The sequence below is a fragment of the Artibeus jamaicensis genome, unplaced genomic scaffold, assembly GCF_021234435.1.
Source record: "Artibeus jamaicensis isolate MK-2021 breed Jamaican fruit bat unplaced genomic scaffold, CSHL_Jam_final contig_465, whole genome shotgun sequence".
Taxonomy (NCBI): Eukaryota; Metazoa; Chordata; class Mammalia; order Chiroptera; family Phyllostomidae; genus Artibeus; species Artibeus jamaicensis.
Genome location: NW_026521843.1, coordinates 3365961 through 3387062, shown reverse-complemented (window position 1 = coordinate 3387062; position 21102 = coordinate 3365961). Strand labels below are relative to the sequence as shown.

The following is a 21102-nucleotide window of genomic DNA, read 5'->3' as shown; positions in this document are numbered from 1 at the left end:
AGACGACCCTAGGGAGGTCACACTGGCCGCTGCTCAGAGGTGTCGAGGCCATGGGCAAAACCCGAGAAAGCCACCGGGCTGGGCTGAAGGCCTTCAGGTGTGCAACTAGTGTTTGTGTTACTTCTCAGACACCCTAGTGGCCATGAGGTCAGAAGAACGGCAAGGCAGGGGAGAGGGAGGAGCGGGACACGGGAGGGGCCAAGCCCTGGCCTGAAACCAGCTCCCACCTCGGAGGGTGGTTCCCTGCAGAGAAAACAAGGACGGAGTCATCATCGCCCTTTCTGTTGCCACAGCCCGGTCTTCCTACCCCGCCCACACACCGCTGGGTTTCTGCAGAGCCAGGAACAAGTGCCCACGGCGGGGAGCAGAGGCGGGGTGGGGCGGGGTAGGCAACAGCGACTGGCTGATTCTGCAGGTCTCGGCATGCTGCCATCCCCTGTCACATCCTATAAGCAGGACCTGGTGAACTTAAGGACACTTGGCAGAAACAGTGATTTGGCACCTGTTGTCCCAAATAAGTAGAATGTTTGTCCTGAAATATGCAGACCTGGGCACAGGTGTGTAACAAGGCAAACGGGGCCACATTCCAGCATCTGCAGGAGCCGAGGTGGGTCACGGGGGACGCGGCGGGCAGCCGACTTCCCGTCACAGTCTCCAATGACATCTCCCACTCCAAAGAAGGCTAAATGAGTAAACAAAGTCTTTTAAAAAGGCTAAGGAAAAAGTCCCCAAGTGGGTAATGGATGTGGAAAGGTCGCCTGCACTTTCTTCTGGGTCTGGAGGCCCAGAAGCAGATGTGCCACAGGGAAGAAACCAAACTCCAGAGCCCCGCACGGCCCGGGTCTCCGTTCCGGGGGGGGGGGGGGGGGGTTCAGTCACCACGGAGGGGTCGGGTCAGAGCCAAAGCCCCGCCACTTAGTGAAACTGGGTGAGAGGACAAGTTTGGACCGCCACTTCACACGGCACTCCAGGAGAAGGAGGGCCGAAGTGACAAGATGTCAAAGGACAAAGTTGTGTAGAGGAGCTCAGTTTTCGGCAGTGGCGGGCGGAGGGTGGGAGGACGGAGGGAGGGAGGGGAGGAGGGAGGGGGGAGAGAAAAAGAAAGAGAAAAGAGAGGAAGACAGACAATCTCAAACGACTGCACAAATCCTGGCTACATGGATATGGAGCTTCAAACCTGTTTCACAAGACGCAGGTTTCACGACCAAGGCAGGGCTTTCTTCCACTGCCAAGTGTCTCCCTGGTCCAATGAAAGCCGCAGTGCACTTGGCCCTCACCCCCAGGCGTGTGCAGTGATAAATGCTTGCTATTGTTACCTGCCGAGTCCGAGGCCCCCGGGGCCGGAGTGCATTTTATTTCACGCCGGGTCAGGCCTCTTGCTTAGACACCAGTGTACACTCTAGGAAACAATTTCAAGCCAGAGTCTAACAAACTTTGCTTTAAAAAAAAGTAAAAAGTTTCAGGGAAAACCCTTTCTCCCAATCAGACCCACAACAGTGTTTGCAAAGCGAACTTTCCGATTGCCACGTGAAGACTTTTTTCCTCACCAGCTAATGAAAGGCAGTCTCCACAAATTTCCCATCAAGAAAAGTGTCTTGTCACCTCCAGTGCTGATCGAACTCACTCCAGTGAGGAGACAGACTATCGTTCTGGCACCAACATTTTTTCATTTTTTTACTTTCACAGGTAAGTATTTCAAAATTGCACGAAAGGCAACCCTAGGAGTGGCATGAACGTCGTTCCAGAAGCTTCCACGACCCCCCTGAGGCTCTCTAGGGGTGGCGGATGGAAGCCAGATGACCCCACTTGAGCCGCGCAGCCTCATGTCTGCTTGGGCTTGAAGAGTCTCCCTCCCTTGGTTTAGGGGTGAAGATGCTCCCAGATTTTGCTCGCTATTGAGGGCAGGGAGTGTACACTTTTGTTTTAAATCTCCTGCCTACATTGAATTGCAACTGCAAGTAGGATATCTGACTCACTTCTCTCCCTCCTCCCTCCCGTTCACGCTGGAACCTCAAGTTGTGAAACAAACCAAACCTGTCCCTGCTCAATGCGGCCACACACGGCAACACCTTGTTTTAATGGCGCACTTGGCTGATGCTTCACTAGAATGGAATCCCGGCAGATGCAAGCAACGCGCTCGGTCCGAGCAAACTGAAAACTGCTCTCACAACGAAGTCCAGATATTATGCTGCGACCAAACGACAGACCGGGATTAAACTCATCACCTGCATCCCAAAAGCAAAGACAGCAAGTCTCCAGTCCCAGTCACCAGGTGGTCACTGCCCTCGGACAGAAGGAACTCTGCGAGCCCCCACCACCCGTCCCAGGGACTCCTGTGTGCTCTGCCCCACAGGAGACAAAGGGACAGATGCAACAGTCCTGCCGCCAGACACAGGACCCTCGTCATAAAGCGTCTCCGTACCCACAGTTGTAATCGTTTTTTCTCTGAAATACGAGCCCCCGCAGGACACTCTCTCCCAGCATCTGGCTCAGAGGGACGGCCTGCAGGGTGCCGGGGGTCCTGCTCTGAGCTGACGGGGGAGTCAGGAGGAGGCACAGGAGGCTCCCTCGACCAGAGCTATCCCATCTGTGCCTGCCCCGAGTCCTCTCCACGGGCCAACCGTCACACGGACGGTCAGAAACTAAGGGAGCCGTGAAGACACAGATCGTGTGTTGAAACTCACTGTCACCCCCCAGAGAGAAGGTCTGCCACCGAGAAAAGGCGCAGCTGCATCTGCCCAAGACAGAGCCGAGGCGAGGCGAATCGAAGTGTTTGGAGCAGAGAAGCACGCAGGTCCCGCAGCTGCCCTGCAGGAGAAACGTGCACATCTGCCGCTTCTTTTCGGCCACGGAGGCACGAGGCGAAAAAGCAAACCGAGACACCACACCTAAGCTCTCCAGGCCCAGCTCTCCGGGCTCTGGGCGTGCTCCAGCAGGAGCACGTGGTGTGAGGCTCCCGCACCCCTGGGGTCACTACCTCTTTAAAAGGCTCGCTCAGTGCTCTCGGAGGGCACAGGCACTCGCCGTGGACCGAGAGACACCAACCTGCCACGCTCCTGCACGCCACGGGTGCCCTTTCCTACCAGCGCTGCCCTGGACGAAGGGCTCTCTCAGGCTTGGGCGTCCACACAGCTGTTTTCAGTTTATAATTTCCACTGCTCTGTACTGAAACATCACTCACCCAACAATCAAGAAAAATTACTTCCTGGTGGCAAAAGTGCCCTTCGATGGCGGGCGTTTCACCGGAGAGTCCAGGATGTGACTCTGCTGATGAGACCCCTGTGTGCTGAGACAGGCTCCCCTGCCGGGAACGCTCTGCGCGATTCGAGGTCCAGCCCGATTTTTGCACCGCAGGTGGCCTCATCCCGATGCACCGATCCTCGGTGCCTCGATGCTTTCTGGGACCCCCCCCCCCCAGCACAGGGAGCACAGCCTTGCCAGGTGTGAACACAGGCAAGGTTTCTTGCCACAGTGCCCAGCGCAAAACAGGCGTTCAAGAGCTCATTCTCTCTCGGGAACTGCTTTTCCTCTATTTATTTTAGATCTTGAGGCTTTGAGAGGCCCTCACTTCATATCACTAACCAAATTTCAATGCCGTTGTAAACTCTCAGACTTACAATCCAAGCAAGACCTAAAACCCCAGGCTGAGACGTGCAACGTATCCAGAACTGCGCCCTGGGTTTTGGCTCCCAAATGAGCAGAATACATAATCCCAATTACGAGTTATTTGTCTCCGCAAATAATTGTGTTATATTTGGGACCCCAGGCTCGCCCATGGAAGCCTACATAGTACACCCGCAATGCACCTGACCACAGTACCGGTGTGTTGGCCGTGGACGGGGGGCCTGCAGGTATCTGCCGGGTAAAGTCATGAATTCCTGCCGTGGGGGCAGGTGCACCGCCGCCTCTGCGGAGATCTTCAGGGTCCCAGTGTGCGTTCACCGTCCTCCTACCTCCTGGACATGACCCCTGTCTCTCAGTCCTCTCTCCCCAGAGGGACACGTGCCCTCCTGCCTTACAGATTCTCAGTGCTGGCGCCGGAGCACCAAACCGTAAGGTTTCAGAGGGAACCATTTCTTCTGCCAAAACCACCTCGAGCAGCTCACTGCCGCTCCACATCAGGAGGGGAGGTCTGGTTAAGTTAATCCACAGTGAAACGCTGGACTGTGACTTGCCCAGAGGTCCCTGACTCTTTAGAAGAAGCCGAGTACCCAAACGACCCAGCCTCGTGTGGAGCACAGAAAAATGAATGGAGTAGCTCTGCCTTTCTAAGTGATGTTCTTCTCTGCCATCACTGTGAAAACTCATGGCTTCTTACAAGTTTCATTACTTCCTCGAGTTCCATGGTGGCAGTGGGTATATGATTAGCTGAAGGACGCGTCCAGGGACAGTGTAAGGTGAGTCTGGCCTTGATGGCGTTTTCTCCAGACTGGAACATAAGCTGACTCATGTGTCCTCGAAACACAGCGTCACCACCGAAGGGTGCAGAGGTCAACACCGGGCCAGAATTCTGAGTTTCCTCATCCTGGTGTCGCCAAAAGGGTCTACTGGTTATCTTGTTAAAAAAGTGTGGCGGGGGGAGGGAATGCCTCCGATCTCCCATAAACCCTCGTGTTTGTGGAGCGTGAGCTGGGACTGAGAATCCACAGACGCATCCTACTTGGAACGAGAAAGTGGTTACTTTCAGAACAGGAGCAAAAAAAGTCTGCCAGGATCCCACACATGTGGTACAGTGTGCACCCAGCGGCCGATGGCCCCCATTTTGCTCAGTGTGAAAGCAGCAAGCGTCAGCCTGGCCAGGGAAAGCAAATGCCCAGACCCTCAGTCCCAACACACACTTGAAATGGGGGCCTAACACCAGCTTCGAAAGGCAGAGCCTCATTCAGAACAGGCACAGCCCTGTCCCCCAGCAGGACGGCACCAACAAGTCAAGTCAGCCCCTGGGTCTGGAAGGGGAAATGAAACCCAATTTACCTGCAGCAATTGACGATGCTATTAAGGCTACTCGAAACACGCCTCTAACATTTCTCTTCCACGCGAATACGCTGAAGGCCACACACTAAAAGCAGCCATTATCCCCACTGTCATCTTGGCTTTCGTTCCTCCCACCCGGTGACACATCGAACAAACAAAGGGCCCTGCCCATGTGCCGCGCACTGCTGCCAAGTTGTCCACGCACCCAGACAAGTGTTTATTGGCCCTGACGACGCTGAGGCACAGAGGGAGCTGGCCACTGCCGCCTTTCTACTTTCCTAGGGGCGCAAGGGGAGAAAAGCAAGCCCGTGAACCCAAGGGCTGGCACAAGGTCACCAGTCCGCCGGGAGACTGAGCTCAGGACTTCCGTGGTCTCACTCACCGCCCCCACAGCCTCTCCGGTGGCCCTAACGGCTGTATTTCCCTGGTGTTTCCTAAGAACAGAAGCACCTGGGGGGCACAGGGCCAGCTTTCCTAAAGGCTGTCTGTAGCCAGCACACCGAGTCCTACTGTGACATTTAACTTCAAAACCACTGCAGCGACAATGACATGAAGTTTGCTTTTCCTCTAGTAGCTCCCCTGTGGTGAATGCACTGTTTAATCCAGTACCCAGCTCGGGACTGAGCGGCCTGGGACACCTGCCCAGGATCCAGGGGGTCAGCAAGTGCCATGCCTGCAGCTTCCTCACAGATGGGGGGGACCCCAGTACTGCACCCTTTGGTCCACAGACACACGTCTGCCTCAGACATGACGGCCACCGTAGGAAGGGAAAGTGGTTGTAGCTAAACTTGATATAGTTCTCAAGAATCCAGCTATATAATTGGATCCCAGGCAGTGAAAAAAAAATTCTGCAGTAGTTAGCATCTAATACAGTGTATTTAAACTAATGAGCCCCAGCTGGTGTGGCTCGGCGGCTTGAGCACCAGCCTGTGAACCAAAGGGCTACCGGTTTGATTCCCAGTCAGGGCACATGCCTGGGTTGCCAGGTGCCCAGTAGGGGGCGCATAAGAGGCAACCGCACACTGATGTCTCTCTCTCTTCCCATCTCCAAAAATAAATAACATCTTAAAAAAGAAATAAATACCTGAACTCTAATCATTTAGTGAAGAGAGGAATTCTACTAAAAGGGAAAGGCAGAAATGAGCTAAGAATATGCTTAATTTTTCTTAGTAGGAACTATTCCAGTTAGCCAATTGACCACCTGAATCGGACACAATTCTCCACTCGTAGAAGCCCGTGGTGGAAGAATCTTAAGCATGCTGTCTTCTAAGGTGACAACATGAAACAGACCGCGGCCTACCATACTTGTATTTAAGGGCCTTTGTGAAACAGCCCCAACAGCTACGGGCACTGTTCCAACAACCTCACGCAGGCCGGCGGGAGGCAGGAGACGTCCACTCCGTCCACTCCGTCCCCTCCGTCCACTCCGAACGGGGAGCCAGACCCCCGTTCCCAGCGAGTGCGCAGGCTCCGCCCCCACTTGGGGCCCCACGCGGATGGTTCACGCACTGCACTTCCCATGTTAAGTAAGGCGTGTGGACAAAAACGGTCTTTTCTGGAGGAAGGAGAGGACAGAAAGGGGAGGAAGACAGTTTCGTGACATCTGGGAAAACGGTATACTTTCAGAAAATGTGAAGTGATGGAAAGACAAACAGTAAAAAATCCAGCTGGCACTGACAAGTGGGAAGAAAGCACAGGGCCGAGGAAATAGTAGCTATTTCTTCTCCAAAAGTCCTGTCCCTTCACACACGTCACGATGTATGGCTCTCCCCCATCTTCTGGGCCGTGCCCTTTCTCCCTGTTCCTCGGCAAAGAAATGAAGACACGCAGAACCGCACAACCCAGCAGCTGTCAACTCCCCAGGCCCCTCCCACCACCGGCAAAGCACAGGCAGCGCGAGCGTCCATGGACTGCATTACCTACCTTTGCTTCATCGTTAATGTCCCAAGTGAAGGAAATGGCATTGTAAGCGATCTCCTCGATGTTACTGATGGTGTTGAAGCTTTCTTTATAGTCAGCTACAAGGAGACAGAGAAAAAGCATGTGATTTCTCATTCCAACACGAGACACAGCAGTTCACAGTAGGACTATCACCTGTGGGTAACTCACATTAACATTCTGTTGGGTGGGAAGGAGTTTAAAAAGGAAAGACAATAGCCTGGCTGGTGTAGCTCAGTGGATTGAACGTGGGCCTGCGAACCACATGATCATGGTTCAATTCCCAGTCAGGGCACGTGCCTGGGTTGCAGGCCACTCCCCAGCAGGGGACTCATGAGAGGCAACCACACATTGATGTTTCTCTCCTTCCCTTCCCCTCTGAAGATAAAATAATAAAAAGGAAAGAAAAAGAACTTTCCTAATAGGGGCACGCTTAGGCGTATTTAATTTTACCTCACTATGCCAAAATCGGGATATTCAGGTCTACGGGGGATCAAACAATTGTACCAAGGCCACAAACTAGTCCAGAGGACCCAGCGTACAAATCGATTCTTTCAATTCCCTTGAAAAGAGAACACGAACATTCCAAGAGGGAAAGAAGAGTGACACTCAGATTTGGGGCCACCTGATGACAGAGATGACAGTTTCACACGGGGATGAGATGTACAGGACGAGAACGGGGGCTTCCACGAAGCCACTTCACTGGCTGTGCATCTGCTCGGTCTGCCGCCACCCCCGGGGTGGGGGTGTCTCCGGGTCCGTGTCCAGGCTCCGCAGGTAAGGTAGGGAGCCTGCCAGGTGGGTGCCCCTCAGCCCAGCTTCTCGGACTTAGGGACTGCTTTTTTTCCCCTCTACCTCACTTTTGTCCCCAAATAATCAGAACGTCATAAAGATGTTACCCTGCAAAAAAGTTGCAGATCAAAAAGCCGACCCTCTTAGGGGAACTGGCCATGCAGCTCTGGCCCCAGCGGCACAGGGAGAGCCACTGGCAGGGCTCGGGGGACCGGACACCTGTCCCTCTGAGGGAAGTAGTATCGGGAGCACTGACTCCTGGGGGCCAACGGCAGTGTTTGGAGAGGGTCAGTAGCTGGCATAAGAATTCAAATGCTTTCGGCAGGAAGCTGATCGCTGCCAAAAATAATCGGATTTAGAGAAGGGGACACCGCGCCTCCGGGAACGAGGCCGTTGGCTCGGGCTCCTCACCGATGTCAATGCATCTTTGTTTGGCCGTGTGCTGCCGAGAGTGCCAGTACTTCCAGTGCCTCAGCTGGTCCTCCCTGCTCTTGTCTTCCGCAAACACCACCATGATCACGCTCTGCGGAGGAGAGTCCGTCACAACACAGACAAGGCGGGCGAGCACCTTTTGGAGGGCTGACGCAGGGTCAGACTTTACAGGGAGGGCTTAGAACTGCCCCGACATCATTCAGGTTGGCCTCAGAGCTGGAGCTGGTGAGCCTCCAGGGCGTCCCCCGGGGCAGCACGGACGGCAGGACTCACCCGCACTTTGTTGATGGGGTGGTGGACCCCCTCGCTGCTGCTCACTTCCTTCAGGGTGACCGGGTAGAACTGCCCTTTGTTCAGGTATGTCATTGTGCTGTCTCCCGGCTTCTGGCGAAGTGACTTGGAGGCTTCCAGCGTATATTCGAAGTTGTTCCTGAAGAACAAGAAAGTTCCCAGACATGTAACCGGCTCCCTCGAAGCTTCCTGGGTGCTCTAGCTCGGCTTCGCCCTGCTTCGGTGTGGACTTAGGACACGAGCAGGCTGCCAGGAAACCTCCAGCTGACCACTGGCTACTGCTGCCGTGATAAATATAATCTGAGCAACACGCAAGTCTCCACCCTCACAGATGTGGGACAATTAGATGTCGGAGGCCATGGGCACCACAGACTGGACACTAATGAGCGGGAGGAAATCTCGCGGATGCGCGGCCAGTCTGGTGTTTACCCAGCAAAGGCTGCAAACGGGTGGCTAGCAGCCCTCCGATTAGATTCGATGGAGTCTGCACAGAGCTTTTTGGTTGTTTTTGCCTGTGATTTAAATGGCTTTAGAGGGCACTCCAAACTCTCTACATTCCCTACCAACTAAGGGCACCGTCCCTATAGCCCCCTGAAGTGGTTTAATCACCAGGGGTTGGCAAACTCCCCCCATCTTTATAAATAAGTAGATTTCTGTAAATAAAATGGGAACCGTACTGGAGGCCAGCCTCGCCCTTTGGTCGTGTGCATCCACAGCCGCGTCGGTGCCCCAGCCGCGGAGCTGGGCGGCTGCAGCCTGTGCCATCCGGCTGGCCCTCCGCAGACAGCATCCGCCCCGGCCCACACCCTACAGGCACTGGGGCTTGTGACCTCAACACCTTGAGACACGCACATCTCTAAGGGAAGTCTCGATTCCCATAAAAGCCTCCAGTTTTAAATAAAACTTTTTTTACTTCAAAATATAAACACATAAAGATACACAAAACAAAATTATAAAATGAAATTCTTAAACTCTTTTCAGAAAATCTGAAGGTGTTTTTATACTGTATTTTGTCATGCATAATCGATGTCCACGGTTTTGGCCCAAACTTTCAGGAAAAAAATCTTTAGTTTTAATTTTTTAATTCAATTTTTTACTTTTAGATACCTTTTTGTATTATAAAGGAATTTTAGGATTTGTTTTTTTTTAACATATTGTGGAACAAGAAATTCTACGTAACAAATAATTACAAAACACAAGAACAGACACAGAGTACGAAAAATTTTCTTTCTTTTTGGCCCCGTGTCTAATTTTTATTCTGAAATGTAAAGCTCTTCTGAGTTAAAAGTACGGCTGACAGACAATATTGTACTCGTTTCAGGTACAGGACATGGTGAGCTTTCACATTTATAGACCTTACGCAGTGGTCACCACGATAAAGCCCACTGCCATCTGCCACTGTACGAAGTTACCGTGACATTATTAACACTCACGTTGTACTTTATATCCCCGTAAGTTTGCGGTACAAGAAATTTTATGCACAGATGACAAATCAGTACTACCCACGTGAATCCGCATCCTTGCTTTTCCCCTCAAAATTTTGGGCAAAAATGTGCACATTATACATGGCAAAATATGGTATGTTCGTGATTAATTTGGTAACTCTTCATACTCCCGGTGTGAGATGCCATTTTGTGAGGTTTAAAAGAAGCTATCAGGTCAGAAAAACATTGACTTTGTTTATTTTCCTATTAGTGAGGCTACCGGAAAAATAAAAGCCTTTACTGACCTGATGTTATTCTTAAATGCTCCCAGAATTATACACTTTTGGAAACAGACTCTGGGGACCTCAGAGATCTAACTTAATGCCCTCACCTCTTCTTTTAGGTCCCATCCTACGACCATCACCTAAAGAGAAACCAAAAGAAAGAAAGAGCCCGACACCAGGAGTGAAGGAACGTGGAGCACAGCTCGGAGCCCGAGAGTGTGGGGGGGAGAGGCCCTGCAGCGCAGCAGCCGCAGCGAAGAGACACCAGTGAGAGCCCGCTAGCGCCACCGCAGATTTTCCAGCATCCAGTTAGCAAAAGAGAACTGAGCCATAAAAGCTGAGAGGTAAAAATCAAATTAAAAGGCAACTATTACCCAGCAACATTGTCAAAAACATAGTCCTCTGAATTCATGCCAGGCATCCGCAGACTGAGGTCCGAGGGGAAGAAAACCTGAAATATCAATGTAAGGAGCCACAACTAGTTAACTGGTTATCAGCTCTGCTGCCGGCCGACGTCAGGCACAGCAGAAAGCCCGTGGCTTACAGCCACCCATTCCTCTTTCATCATTCATTTGTAAATACAAATTTTAACTCTATGAAAACAAAAAAAATTACAAAGAAAGAAAAAGAGCTATTGTGCATACCACTCAGGTGAACTAAAACACTCTGCATGAGCACCCCCACAACGCGCCAAGCCCCTTCCCATCTTTCCCACACACCCTGACTCTGTCCACTTCTAGAATCTGCAGCCAGACTCTCCCGACGTTGGGAGTCGGCACCATCACTGCACCAAGTTCAGACAGGGCACCAAGTCCACACACGGATGGGTGCACTTGCCTGGGAGAAGTGACTTCTCTACTCCTGACCCCGTAAGTGGAGGGATACCCCCCGCCGCCCCATCCTTAAACAGCCTCAAACATTTTCAGGGTCTTACTTGGACCTGAAAGAGGTCCAAGTGGACCTGAAAGAAGACTCAGGAACATTTGTGGTCACTTGTGAATTTCACGCCACACACCTGTGAGCCAGACCCACCTGCCTCCCTGACGGTTCTGCAGACCAAGAAACACCAAGCACATGCGCACAGGGCCCACCATGTTAGATCAGGGCCAGTGCCCTGAGCTCGTTTTCGTCCAGCACAAAAGCCGACAACAGACTATGTGGACATAGCTGTTGCTGACGGAAAATTATCTACAGGGCTCTCTTTCTCCTTCTCCAGCAAATCACTTAGCTGAAATCGTTAACTGTGAACTCAGCTGCTGGTAAGATTAGCCGTGTGCCCTTGGTGATAATGTCTGGTTTTATAGGTTTAGCTTACAACTGACACCCATGGGTCTTTTCTCCATTAAAAAAATCCCACTTTTGTTCCTAATCCATTTGTTTCAGGCTGAGTTTCAGGCTTACATAACAGGGACGAGGTGGAACCCGACACTTAGACAAACACACAGCCGTCTGAGGAAGACGCTGTTGCTTCCTGTACCTCCTGCACGCCGTCCTTGAAGGTCTCCGAGAAGGTGGAGTCCGGAGTTCGCCTCTGCGAGTTTGGGGGTTGAGCGCCAGAGCCGAAGTGGTCGGTGGCCAGGTTGCGGTCAAACACCAGCACGCGATCGGCGGGCTCTGGGTGGTACACGGCCGGGGGGATCCCCACGGCAAAGCCGTGGGACTGCGTTTCTGTTTTGATGGAGTGGGTAGGCATCGTCGCTATGGAGACGGTGACTGTCGTATCAGGGACTGTTAGGTGGCCTCTCTTATCAACCCCCAGCTGGTTGCCGTGGGGAAGGACGATGTTGAACGGCATGTTTTTCAGCACCTGCACCCTGTTGTCGCCAGCGGGGACGAGGGGCTGCTCGGCGACCTGCGGTATGCTGTTTCTTTCGGAGAAAGAAAGAAAACTCTTTCAGTGCCGACACAGTTCTTGGACAATTTGTTTCTAGTCCCCACCTGAGGATGTGCCCATTGCTTTTAGAGGGACAGGAAGGCAGGGGAGAGAGAGAGAAACATCCATGTGAGAGAAACATCGGTCAGCTGCCTCCCGTATATGCCCCACGCAGGTACCAAACTCACAGCCGAGGCATGTGCCCTGACTAGGAATTGAACCCGTGAACTTTGGGTACATGGGACAATGCTCCAAACAACTAAACCACCCAGCCAGGGTGGACGATTTTTATGCTCCTAATGGCACCGGGCTGTTGGGTCCTGTGCAGCGATTACAATACGCGTGGCAGAAACTAGACACAGATGCTGGGGAACGAGAAGATGGCTTCGCGGCAACAGGTCGATAAAATCCAAAAGCGTTAAGTGAGATTCCACTTGAACACCGAGACCTGAGAGCTCTGGTCTGATACCCTTCATTCCCAACAATTCTAACAATGCTCCCAAAATTCACGAGAACCCTGAAGCTACAAAGACGTCTAGTCGGGTCAGTCCAGAAGGGCGGCTCCTACAGCCTCTGAAGTCAGGCTCCTCTGGTTCAAATTCTGTGTGACCTTGAGCAAGTCATTCACCTCTTCTCCGGGATGGGGACAACAATGGTGTCTGTCCTCAAAAGGTTCTGATGAGGGTAAATTCGTGGACACTGACATAAATGCGTGCAATAATCCCTGGCACACAGGGCTCAAGCCGTGTGAGCTGTTCCTAGTACTTACGCCTGTTTGGCCCTTCTCTCTCACCAAAAGGAAACCTGTGACTACATTGTACCTGCAAATACATCTGCATAAAGTTACTTTGCTCTAATGAATATCCTGGGCGATGTAAGATGTCGTCTGGTCTGGAGTAAAATTCATAAGTTTTCAAAGCCACCTCAAATCATAGAGGCTGATACTTTTAAGAAAAAAAGCAATTTGGCAACTTAGTACATTTCAGGATTGACAAAATGTCAAACTGTTTAAATTCACACCCAGGAATGTTTCCTAAGGGAAGAGAAAAAGGGAAAAACTGCCCAGAAAATAGATTACTGAGGTTCTGTGCCAGTAAGAAAACACTGTGCTGCCTTCGTGTGAGGTACAGCCAGTTCCGGGGCAAAGCGTGAGACCCTGACCCCCACCAGCTCATGTCGTCATTTGGCTCGGAGAAATGCTCATCAGTGGCTTAAAACAAATCATAGGAAATAAAACAAAATACTCCAGCAAAGACGAATTTAGGCAATCAGTGTAAAAGTTGAAGAAGGCAGAAGAGTGGACCGAACAAGAGAATTACACTGGAAACTGATGAAGCTGGTAACGGCCCGCAAGGCTTTATGTTATCCCCCCCGCTTTTGCTGTGTTTGAAATGTCCATAATAAGAAGCAGAAAATAAAAGCCATAAGCCTTTTGCCAAAGGGTGATTATGAAGATTAGAAGAGCAACACCAACATGCTTAGGAAGCACATTAAGTGGGAGCAGGCTTGCTGCCAAGCCCCCCCCCCCGACAGGCACACAACTGCAAGATGCGCAGACCGGAGTGTGAGCCCCTGAGTGCACACGGTCAGGGCGGCGTGGTCCTGGGCAACGCCTTGTCCCTTAGCGGCCTTTCATTCCTTTATAACTGACAGAATGCCGCAAGGCAACTATGAAGGTATATTTTCAATCTTTTCTTAAGCCTTAATTAATTTTTTTAAAGTTTTAACCTGAAATATTCAAAAAGTAACTTCAACAGGAATTTGGAAAACAGCTAAATGTACTGTATTTACTCAGTATTTCCGAATGGACCGCACCACTGCCCTCGGCCACACCCTCCTTAACAGAGCATCAAAGACAAATAAGCTTGATGTTATTACTAAAAACACCCCTTTGGAGGAGGAGGAAGTTCATGCTTTGTTTCGTAGAAAATGCAACCACGTCTAAAGGAACTGGCACCTTCTCAAAGCCACAGAATCATGATGAGTAAGCGGCAAATCAGTAAGGAAATCTGAATTTAGATTTTCGGAGCCCCCACAACCTATCTTCCACATGCACTTCCTCACTGAACAAACTCCTGTTGTACTTTCAGACACCGGGCATTTTTCAAGAGAACCATTTCATGCTCAACACCGGACTTTACCTTTTGCTGGGGTCCGCCTCCGGGTGCTCCAGGTCGGCCTTTGCTGTTGACGACCTCCTCTCTCTGGGGACCTGAGACAGTAACACACACGACAATAATTTAACCCTTACGCAGGGAGGCAGGGATCCAGCCTATTCTTTCCGGTCAGTCCAGGCCTTCATCTCATCTACTAAATGCCTCCAAAAGCCGGGCTCTGGGGACAGGGTGAACGAGATAGCGTCTGCCCCGCAGAGCCGACAGGCTGGTCACCAAGTGGCAATGTAAAAACCAGCTACTACTCAACTGAACAAACTCAGGGCCTCGCACACCTTCTGTCCCCAGGGCTGGGTTTCATCTTTTAAAGGAAAATACCCATGGCCTGGCTTTACCCACTCTTCTGCACAAGGCAACGGACCAGGAGCTCCTGACAACACAGCGGGGCTCTCTCCACCTTCTTGCCGCTCTTCTTGGCCACCCCTCCTCTCAGACCAAATGCACAGTGGCAAGGATCGGCCACGTGAACAGCGCATTCCCAACAACCAGATGCCGGTGTCAGGGATATGTTTCTTCAGATACTGTGGAATTCTTACGGTCCATGACGACACACAGGACAAATAGCACTCAGGTTGCTCTAACCCTTCTTGGACTCTGCTCTTCTCTGCACGGGAGGCGAAGGCAGGCAGACACCGTAGGGTGCGCTGCAGACCCCCCACCCGCTAAGCCTGCTCCCAGCGCCTCATCCAACGCCGCCTCGGGGTGTGAGACTGGTTTTCAATGTGTGTGTGTGGGAATCCTATTCCCACCTTCTTACTTTACCCGTAAAGAAGGAAAAAGTATTGTTTCATGTATGAACAATGTGCTTTTAAAGCTTCACTGAAGCTGTTATGTGAAAACGACTAATGGTTGCACCTAAAAACCTGAACCACTTAAAACCTGGTCATTTTAAAACAACAAACAAACAAACAAACCCCCTGCACCTGTCAAAAGCAGCTTGACACCGAGAATTGCTGAGACTGTCTCCCTAATGAACAGACAAAAATCTATCCCCTCCTATGACCTAAAACACACCCAGAAGACTGTTGGAAACACGCACAGAGCCACTGCAGTCGGGACTGTTACGTCACCTTCCTGGCACTGACCGTGCGGGTCTTCTCCCACCTTCCAAAGTGTCAGTTACAACTACGCAACTTCAAACTTCATAATTGATACTTAGGAACGTAGGGTTTTTACACTGACTTAATAAAACGAGCCATAAAGAAAAGAGATTATATAATAAGTTCCACTTCAAAGGAACGTTAGTGGCTGAACTTCCCCGACAAGGGTCTCCTCCAGCATCATTAGTTAGGACGAAGGTTTCCATCCATATTCAAAGAGAAAAGATACTTACCTCCCTCTCTGAAATATGAGCTGGCCACATGACCTCCTATCAGAAAATAATTAGGCCTTTTGTCTAGGTCCCATCCTAACTATCTTCTTTGCTTTTTCCCTTCCGTATTTCTTGTATTCAGTAAAGAACACAAGGCCAGAACGTAATGCAATGCAGGCAGTCGGGTGACCTAGGACTCAGGGGTGTCCAACTCATTTTCACAGGGGGCCATGTCAGCCTTGCGGTTGCCTTCAAAGGGCTGAATGCAATCTTAGGACTGTATAAATGTCACTACCCTTAACTGCTAAGGAGCTGAAATTACATTCAGCCCTTTGAGGCAATCTCAAGGCTGATGTGGCCTCCTGTGAAAATGAGTTGGACACCCTGATCTAGGTGACAGTACTAAGGAGTTACTTTAAGTCTTCTATAAGTGTGGGAATTTTAAAAACAAAAAGATGACTAAATAAACTGGAATATGGAGCCATCCTCCCATATTAACCGCCGGTCAGAAGGAGGAGCTGCCATGGTGTGTCTGGCAAGCAAAGCGCAGCCCACAGCCGACGCGCGACACAGCGCGGCGATGACCTGTGCACAGACCAGACCAGGCCTGAGATCCGGGCAGCAACACGCACTCGCTGTGTGGCCTGAGAACTTAGCTTTTCTAATTGGCAAGTGAGAGGTACCACCACAGACTCTGCAGGGACTCTGGAGGTGTCGGAAGTGGTGCGCACACTGTGACCGGGCCCAGCGCAGCACCGGCAGTCAGTGAGTGGGAGCTAGTGCTGCCAGGACAATGACGATGACATGAGTCAGTGGTGTTGTGTCCATGGACACCACATGAAACTCCAGGCAGGGGACAGACTATATTTAATTAAGACTCATCTAGATCTTTAGAAATAGGCAGCAAAATGTATCCTGATCTCAGATCTAGGAAGTCCAAGATTGAAAAATAAGGTTGGTTCGTTTTTCATGAATCCTACAGTCAAATCAAAGCAAAGGCTCTATGATACCGGTTTAGGGAAAAGGCCATCACTCTGACTACACAGGGACGAACCACTGCGCCCTGATGGTGGCGCTGGGGACCACCTTCGGGGGAATGTTTGGTCTCTACAGCACACAGCAACTGGCTTCTTTTATGGGCATTTCACCTTCCACCTGGAGCTGGAGCAGCTGGCTACTCCACACGTCTCAGAAACAACCCTTTGATTCTATGATCGTAGATTTTCCAGCTTTGAACCATAGTAATTCAAAGTACTCATTAAACTATTATAGTCACTACAGAAGCAACTTGCATTACCCTCTCCCAGCAAATTACTGTTTTCCATGCGGTCCAATCAAGTGCGGGGGGGGGGGGGACCGCCGTCTGAAGAGCAGGGCGACCTACCTTGTAGTAGTCATAGAGCAGGCCCAGCGCGGCCGCGCTGTCCTCGTCCCCGTTGATGCTCATCATCGCCTTGGTGGCCGCGGTGAGGGGGTTTTCCAGGAAGGACTTCCAGGCCTCGTCCTCACTCGTGTAGGGGCGCCGCTGTGGGTAAAGCGCTTCATTCTGCAGAACCAACACTGGCCGTTTGCTTCAGAGAAAAGAACAATACTTACGTTAGGCTTTTCTGCCGCAAGGTATCATAAGCTAATTTTTAAAGCCAATTTTAATGATGTCGCAATAAAACTGCCCACTGTTTCCCCAACGACCCTATAAGGTAAATTAAGACAAGGCCCTAAGTCGGCCCCGCTAATGGCAGGCCAGGGGCCACCCAGTGAGATATGAGGCACTGAGGCCACCAGCGAACCTGCAGTTCAACTACACAGGGAACCCAGGATACATGATTTGGGAGGGGAAAAACAAAAAGACAACACTCCAAGAAGACTCGGGCCATCCAAACACCTCACAGACCCAAACACAAGGACAAAGTGAGATGAAGCAGCACACGCAGCCAGGACGGGGTCCTCTAAGAGGCCACCACTCAGTCGTCATGCCGCTACATGTCACTTCCCCCTTCCTCCTGCTGCTGCCGGCCTCCAGCGCCCTCCTGCATGCACACAGGGGCAGAGGAGGAGGGGGTGGAGAGCAGAGAGAAAAGGGCTGCTTCATTCCCCCTCCGGGGTATGTGAGAAAGTTAGAATATTCTACTGATTACCAGCAGATTGAGCGTGGAATGTGGCCACGGGGGACTGTAAATCAATGAGGATGCTCGACTTTCTGGAAGAGGAGCCAGCTGTTTATCTTAGAGATAAATACTTAAGAATCTATGACAATAAATGAAGACACTGGATAAAAGGATTTGTAAGAAAATAGGAGGGAGGGGATCTGTTTTTAAAAACCTTTTACCAGTTTTCTACGCTGAGCAACAACTGGTTCATTTTAACTGTACTTTGGTGGGGAAAATTCCAGAAAAATCACCATGGATGTTAGTAAACTCTTATGGAAGATTTGATTCAAAAGATTAAAGCAAACACTACTGATTCCAAAACTTGAAATGTACAGAAAAACTTGAAATTAAATAGAACAACTGTTCTATTTAATTAAATTTGAAATTAAATAGAACCAACTGTGCAGTTGGTTCTATTTAATAAGTCAATATAAAGAAAGAGTGGAACCCCAACTCCAGGAAAGTGAAGCAGTTTTTTTTTAAGGAAAAAAATGGAAATGTTTAGAACTACTCTGAATTATCACTATTCTAAGAAGCAAATTTCAGGATCAGTTCTCATTGCAACACACAAATGAAATATGTAAACTGCCTAAAGGTGACCTACCTACTCTAAAAGTGAATGTAGAAAGACCGATTATCTTTTCAAGTAATCAGCAAAGGTTAGGGTTTGGCAGTCACCCAGGCCCTTTAAAAACAGATACACATTTTAAAAAATGGAGAACATCTTTGAAGAAGGGGCTCGGGGAATCCAACAGCTTCATGTATCCTCAGCCAAAACTAAGTCTCAGTTCAAAGCCAGCGCTCCTCAGCTGTAGGCATGAAGTCTTAGGAGCTTATATTTGGTAGAAAAAAAGTCTTGAGGTGGTGTGCTATTTTAACACAAAACAAACACTGTGGCACTGTTCAAAAGAGGCAGTCTGTTTAGATATGAAAACTATTTGTACAAGTCTCGAATCAAAAAAGTCCATCGACATACACAAAGGGGTCCTCCCAGCGCCACCAGCAGAGCACAGCAGCAAGGAGTCAGTGGCGGGCACCTGGGTGATTTGTTGGTGCTAAGCTGTTATTAATAGTGTAATAGCTACTTGCACAAGATTATGACAGCACTTGGCTCACTCAATTCCCATAATGCTCGTGTTTCGGCTTCCCTGCTCCCACGCCTAGCCCAAATCTGTCGAAACTACAGAAAATAAAATATTTTTTTGCAAATCGTTTAACTAGTGATCTCCCTGAAGGTGTCTTTCCATTTCCCAAGTGTGCCTAAGACCCAGGTTTCAGCTTTGGAAAGTTGCCTTATCTAAGCTGCACGTTTGAGAAATAAACTCGAAGCCAGCTGCCTTTGTCTACTTCCTCCTGCGACAGGCTGCCGCTAGTCCCTGAAGGCGCATCACTGCCTTGGGGGACTCTCAGACCATTCCTCAGCCATCTCTCCGAGACTCCCGGGAGACTTTATCCCAACGGGTAATTCAGCTGCATATTCTACAAGGGAAGATGAATCTATTTGAGAAATTCTATACATAACATCTAACCTACTCAACCAGAGAAAGCACAGCCACAAAATGATCCCAGGCAAATAACTCTAAAACTGGGAGGGGACCTGCCCGCCCTGGACTCACGGTCCAAATGGATTTGGTGTGCTGCAATCTACTTTTTAAAAAAATACATTTTTAATGATTGAACAATTTTATATTGACAGGAAAGTTGCCAAGAAAATAGAGAACTATCCCTCACCCGGTGTTCCCTAATATTAACGTCTTAACGTTACCACCTTACATTTTTCAAAATGTTTCTTTCATCACAAACTCCAAAAGGCACACAATAGTGTACTTTCAAGAGTATCACCCTGATTTCGAAGTTTCATCCCCCGGATATTCTGAGCGTGTTTAATTACAGTAGGTGTAATTACCATCAATGATGCAAGTGGTAAAGGAACTCCTACAGCGAGTTTCTCACTCACACAGCCAGCCAGGGAAAGAAAATGCCAGGACCCCGCAGCACTTCAACTTTTGCCTGGATTTCTGCTTTCGGAAGTTCTCCTGGGCGGCCCGGTGACACGGCCGCGCACCGAGATTCCCCGGGGACCTCTACCTGTCCGGCCGCAGAGCGCGCGTCGCAGGGAGCTCCAGAGTTCCACCGAGCAGAGCAACCGACGGCTCCCGGTGGGAGCACCGCAGCGAGGGGCGGTCCGCGAGTAGAGCCGCAGCCCTCGAGGGGCGCCCGAATCTCGTTCCGCGCACCAGGGCCACCAGGGAGCAGAGAGGAGGGCGCTCCCCGGAGGTGGTCCCCCTGACAAGGACGCTGAGGCGGGGGAGGGGGACTCTACGAGTCCAGTTGCCAAAGCAAGGGTCCCCCCCAGGGGCCTTCGGTAGAACAAAGGCGGGGGGGGGGGCGCAGAGGGGCAGAGAAGAGAGCAGACCACAGGACGCGCGACCCCGGCTCGTTCGGCATCGCGCCCGCCCGCCCCCGCTCAGCCCGGCCTCCCGGCAGGTGCGGCGGCCGGCCGCCTGGGCAGCCCGGCCGGACTCGCGTGCCGGCGCCCCACTCACTTGTCGTACTCCTGTGTCATCGCGCTCGTTCGCCGCTGCCGGGCCGCAAAACTGGACTTTCGGGTTGGGACAGTACACCCGATCCGGGGGGAGGCGGCGGCGTCGGCGGCAGGTCCGGAGCGGCGGCCCCGACGGGTTGGGTTCGCTTTTCTCGCTCTGAGCCGGTCCGCGCGGGCTGCGCTCACTGGGCGTCTGTGCTCCGCCGCCCATTGGCTGGCGACACGCCGGCTCGGGGCGGGGCCTCCGGGCAGGGGGGCAGGCAGTGCCTCCTGATTGGCCGGAGCGCGGGGTACCGGGACCGGGGCGACAGTACCGAATGGCGGGGCGGGGATAGTATCCGCGTCGTTGTGGCCCGCCCCGCGCCGGGGGCCTCCTGCACGGCCGACTGGCATGGTTACGATGCTCCCGGCATTCACCTGACGCCCCTAGGCGTACCGCCGTGCACCCACGCGAGGGCGGCTGGGTGCTGTGTCTCTGCTCCGTGTTGCCGTCGCGCCCTCCGCCGCCCACCTGCGAAATGGGGCGTGCTTTGGCGCCGCCTTCCCGGGCGCTGGGCGCTCTCCTCTCGCTGCCGCCCACCCATGCCCTCTGCTCGCTGCCCGGCGTTGGAGACTCCCCACCCGCAGTTGCAGCCCTTCAGGCGGCTTCCCTTCTGAAGTTTCTAAAGCTCCCGGACCTCCTCCTGTCCCCTCTTAGGCCGCATGTACTTAGGAGGCCTCTGGCTTTTCCCCCTTAGCCTTAGAACTCCCATCTGGGCTTCAACTCCCCTAAGCCTAAACCTCCCCTCCAGAGCTCCGTCCCCAGGCTCAGCCTCTCCTACCCCTACGCTCCTTCCAGCCCTCGTGTAGTCTCAGTCTTTCCACCGCGCCTCCATTCCTTTCCACCCCAACCCCAGGCCCCGCGGTCCTTTCTGAG

The 21102-nt window shown here is 51.5% G+C and overlaps 1 protein-coding gene across 4 annotated transcripts in view; it reads right to left on the bottom strand.

The window, feature by feature from the left end:
* GRHL1 (grainyhead like transcription factor 1) overlaps positions 1-20329 on the bottom strand; it is a 37235-nt gene extending 16906 nt beyond the window's left edge. For 2 of the 4 annotated variants that reach the window (XM_037151853.2, XM_037151855.2), the window contains exons 1-8: positions 20188-20329; positions 16879-17065; positions 14150-14220; positions 11613-12003; positions 10510-10586; positions 8410-8566; positions 8116-8227; positions 6898-6992 (exon numbers count right to left, since the gene is read on the bottom strand). In XM_037151853.2, coding sequence (XP_037007748.2) covers positions 6898-6992; positions 8116-8227; positions 8410-8566; positions 10510-10586; positions 11613-12003; positions 14150-14220; positions 16879-17065; positions 20188-20207 — 1110 coding nt within the window. In that variant the 5' untranslated portion in view covers positions 20208-20329. Of the gene's footprint in view, positions 1-6897; positions 6993-8115; positions 8228-8409; positions 8567-10509; positions 10587-11612; positions 12004-14149; positions 14221-16878; positions 17066-19547; positions 19713-20187 lie in introns of those variants that run through there. The other 2 variants (XM_037151854.2, XM_037151856.2) reach the window with 2 other exon arrangements.
* Between the last annotated feature and the right edge of the window lie 773 nt (positions 20330-21102).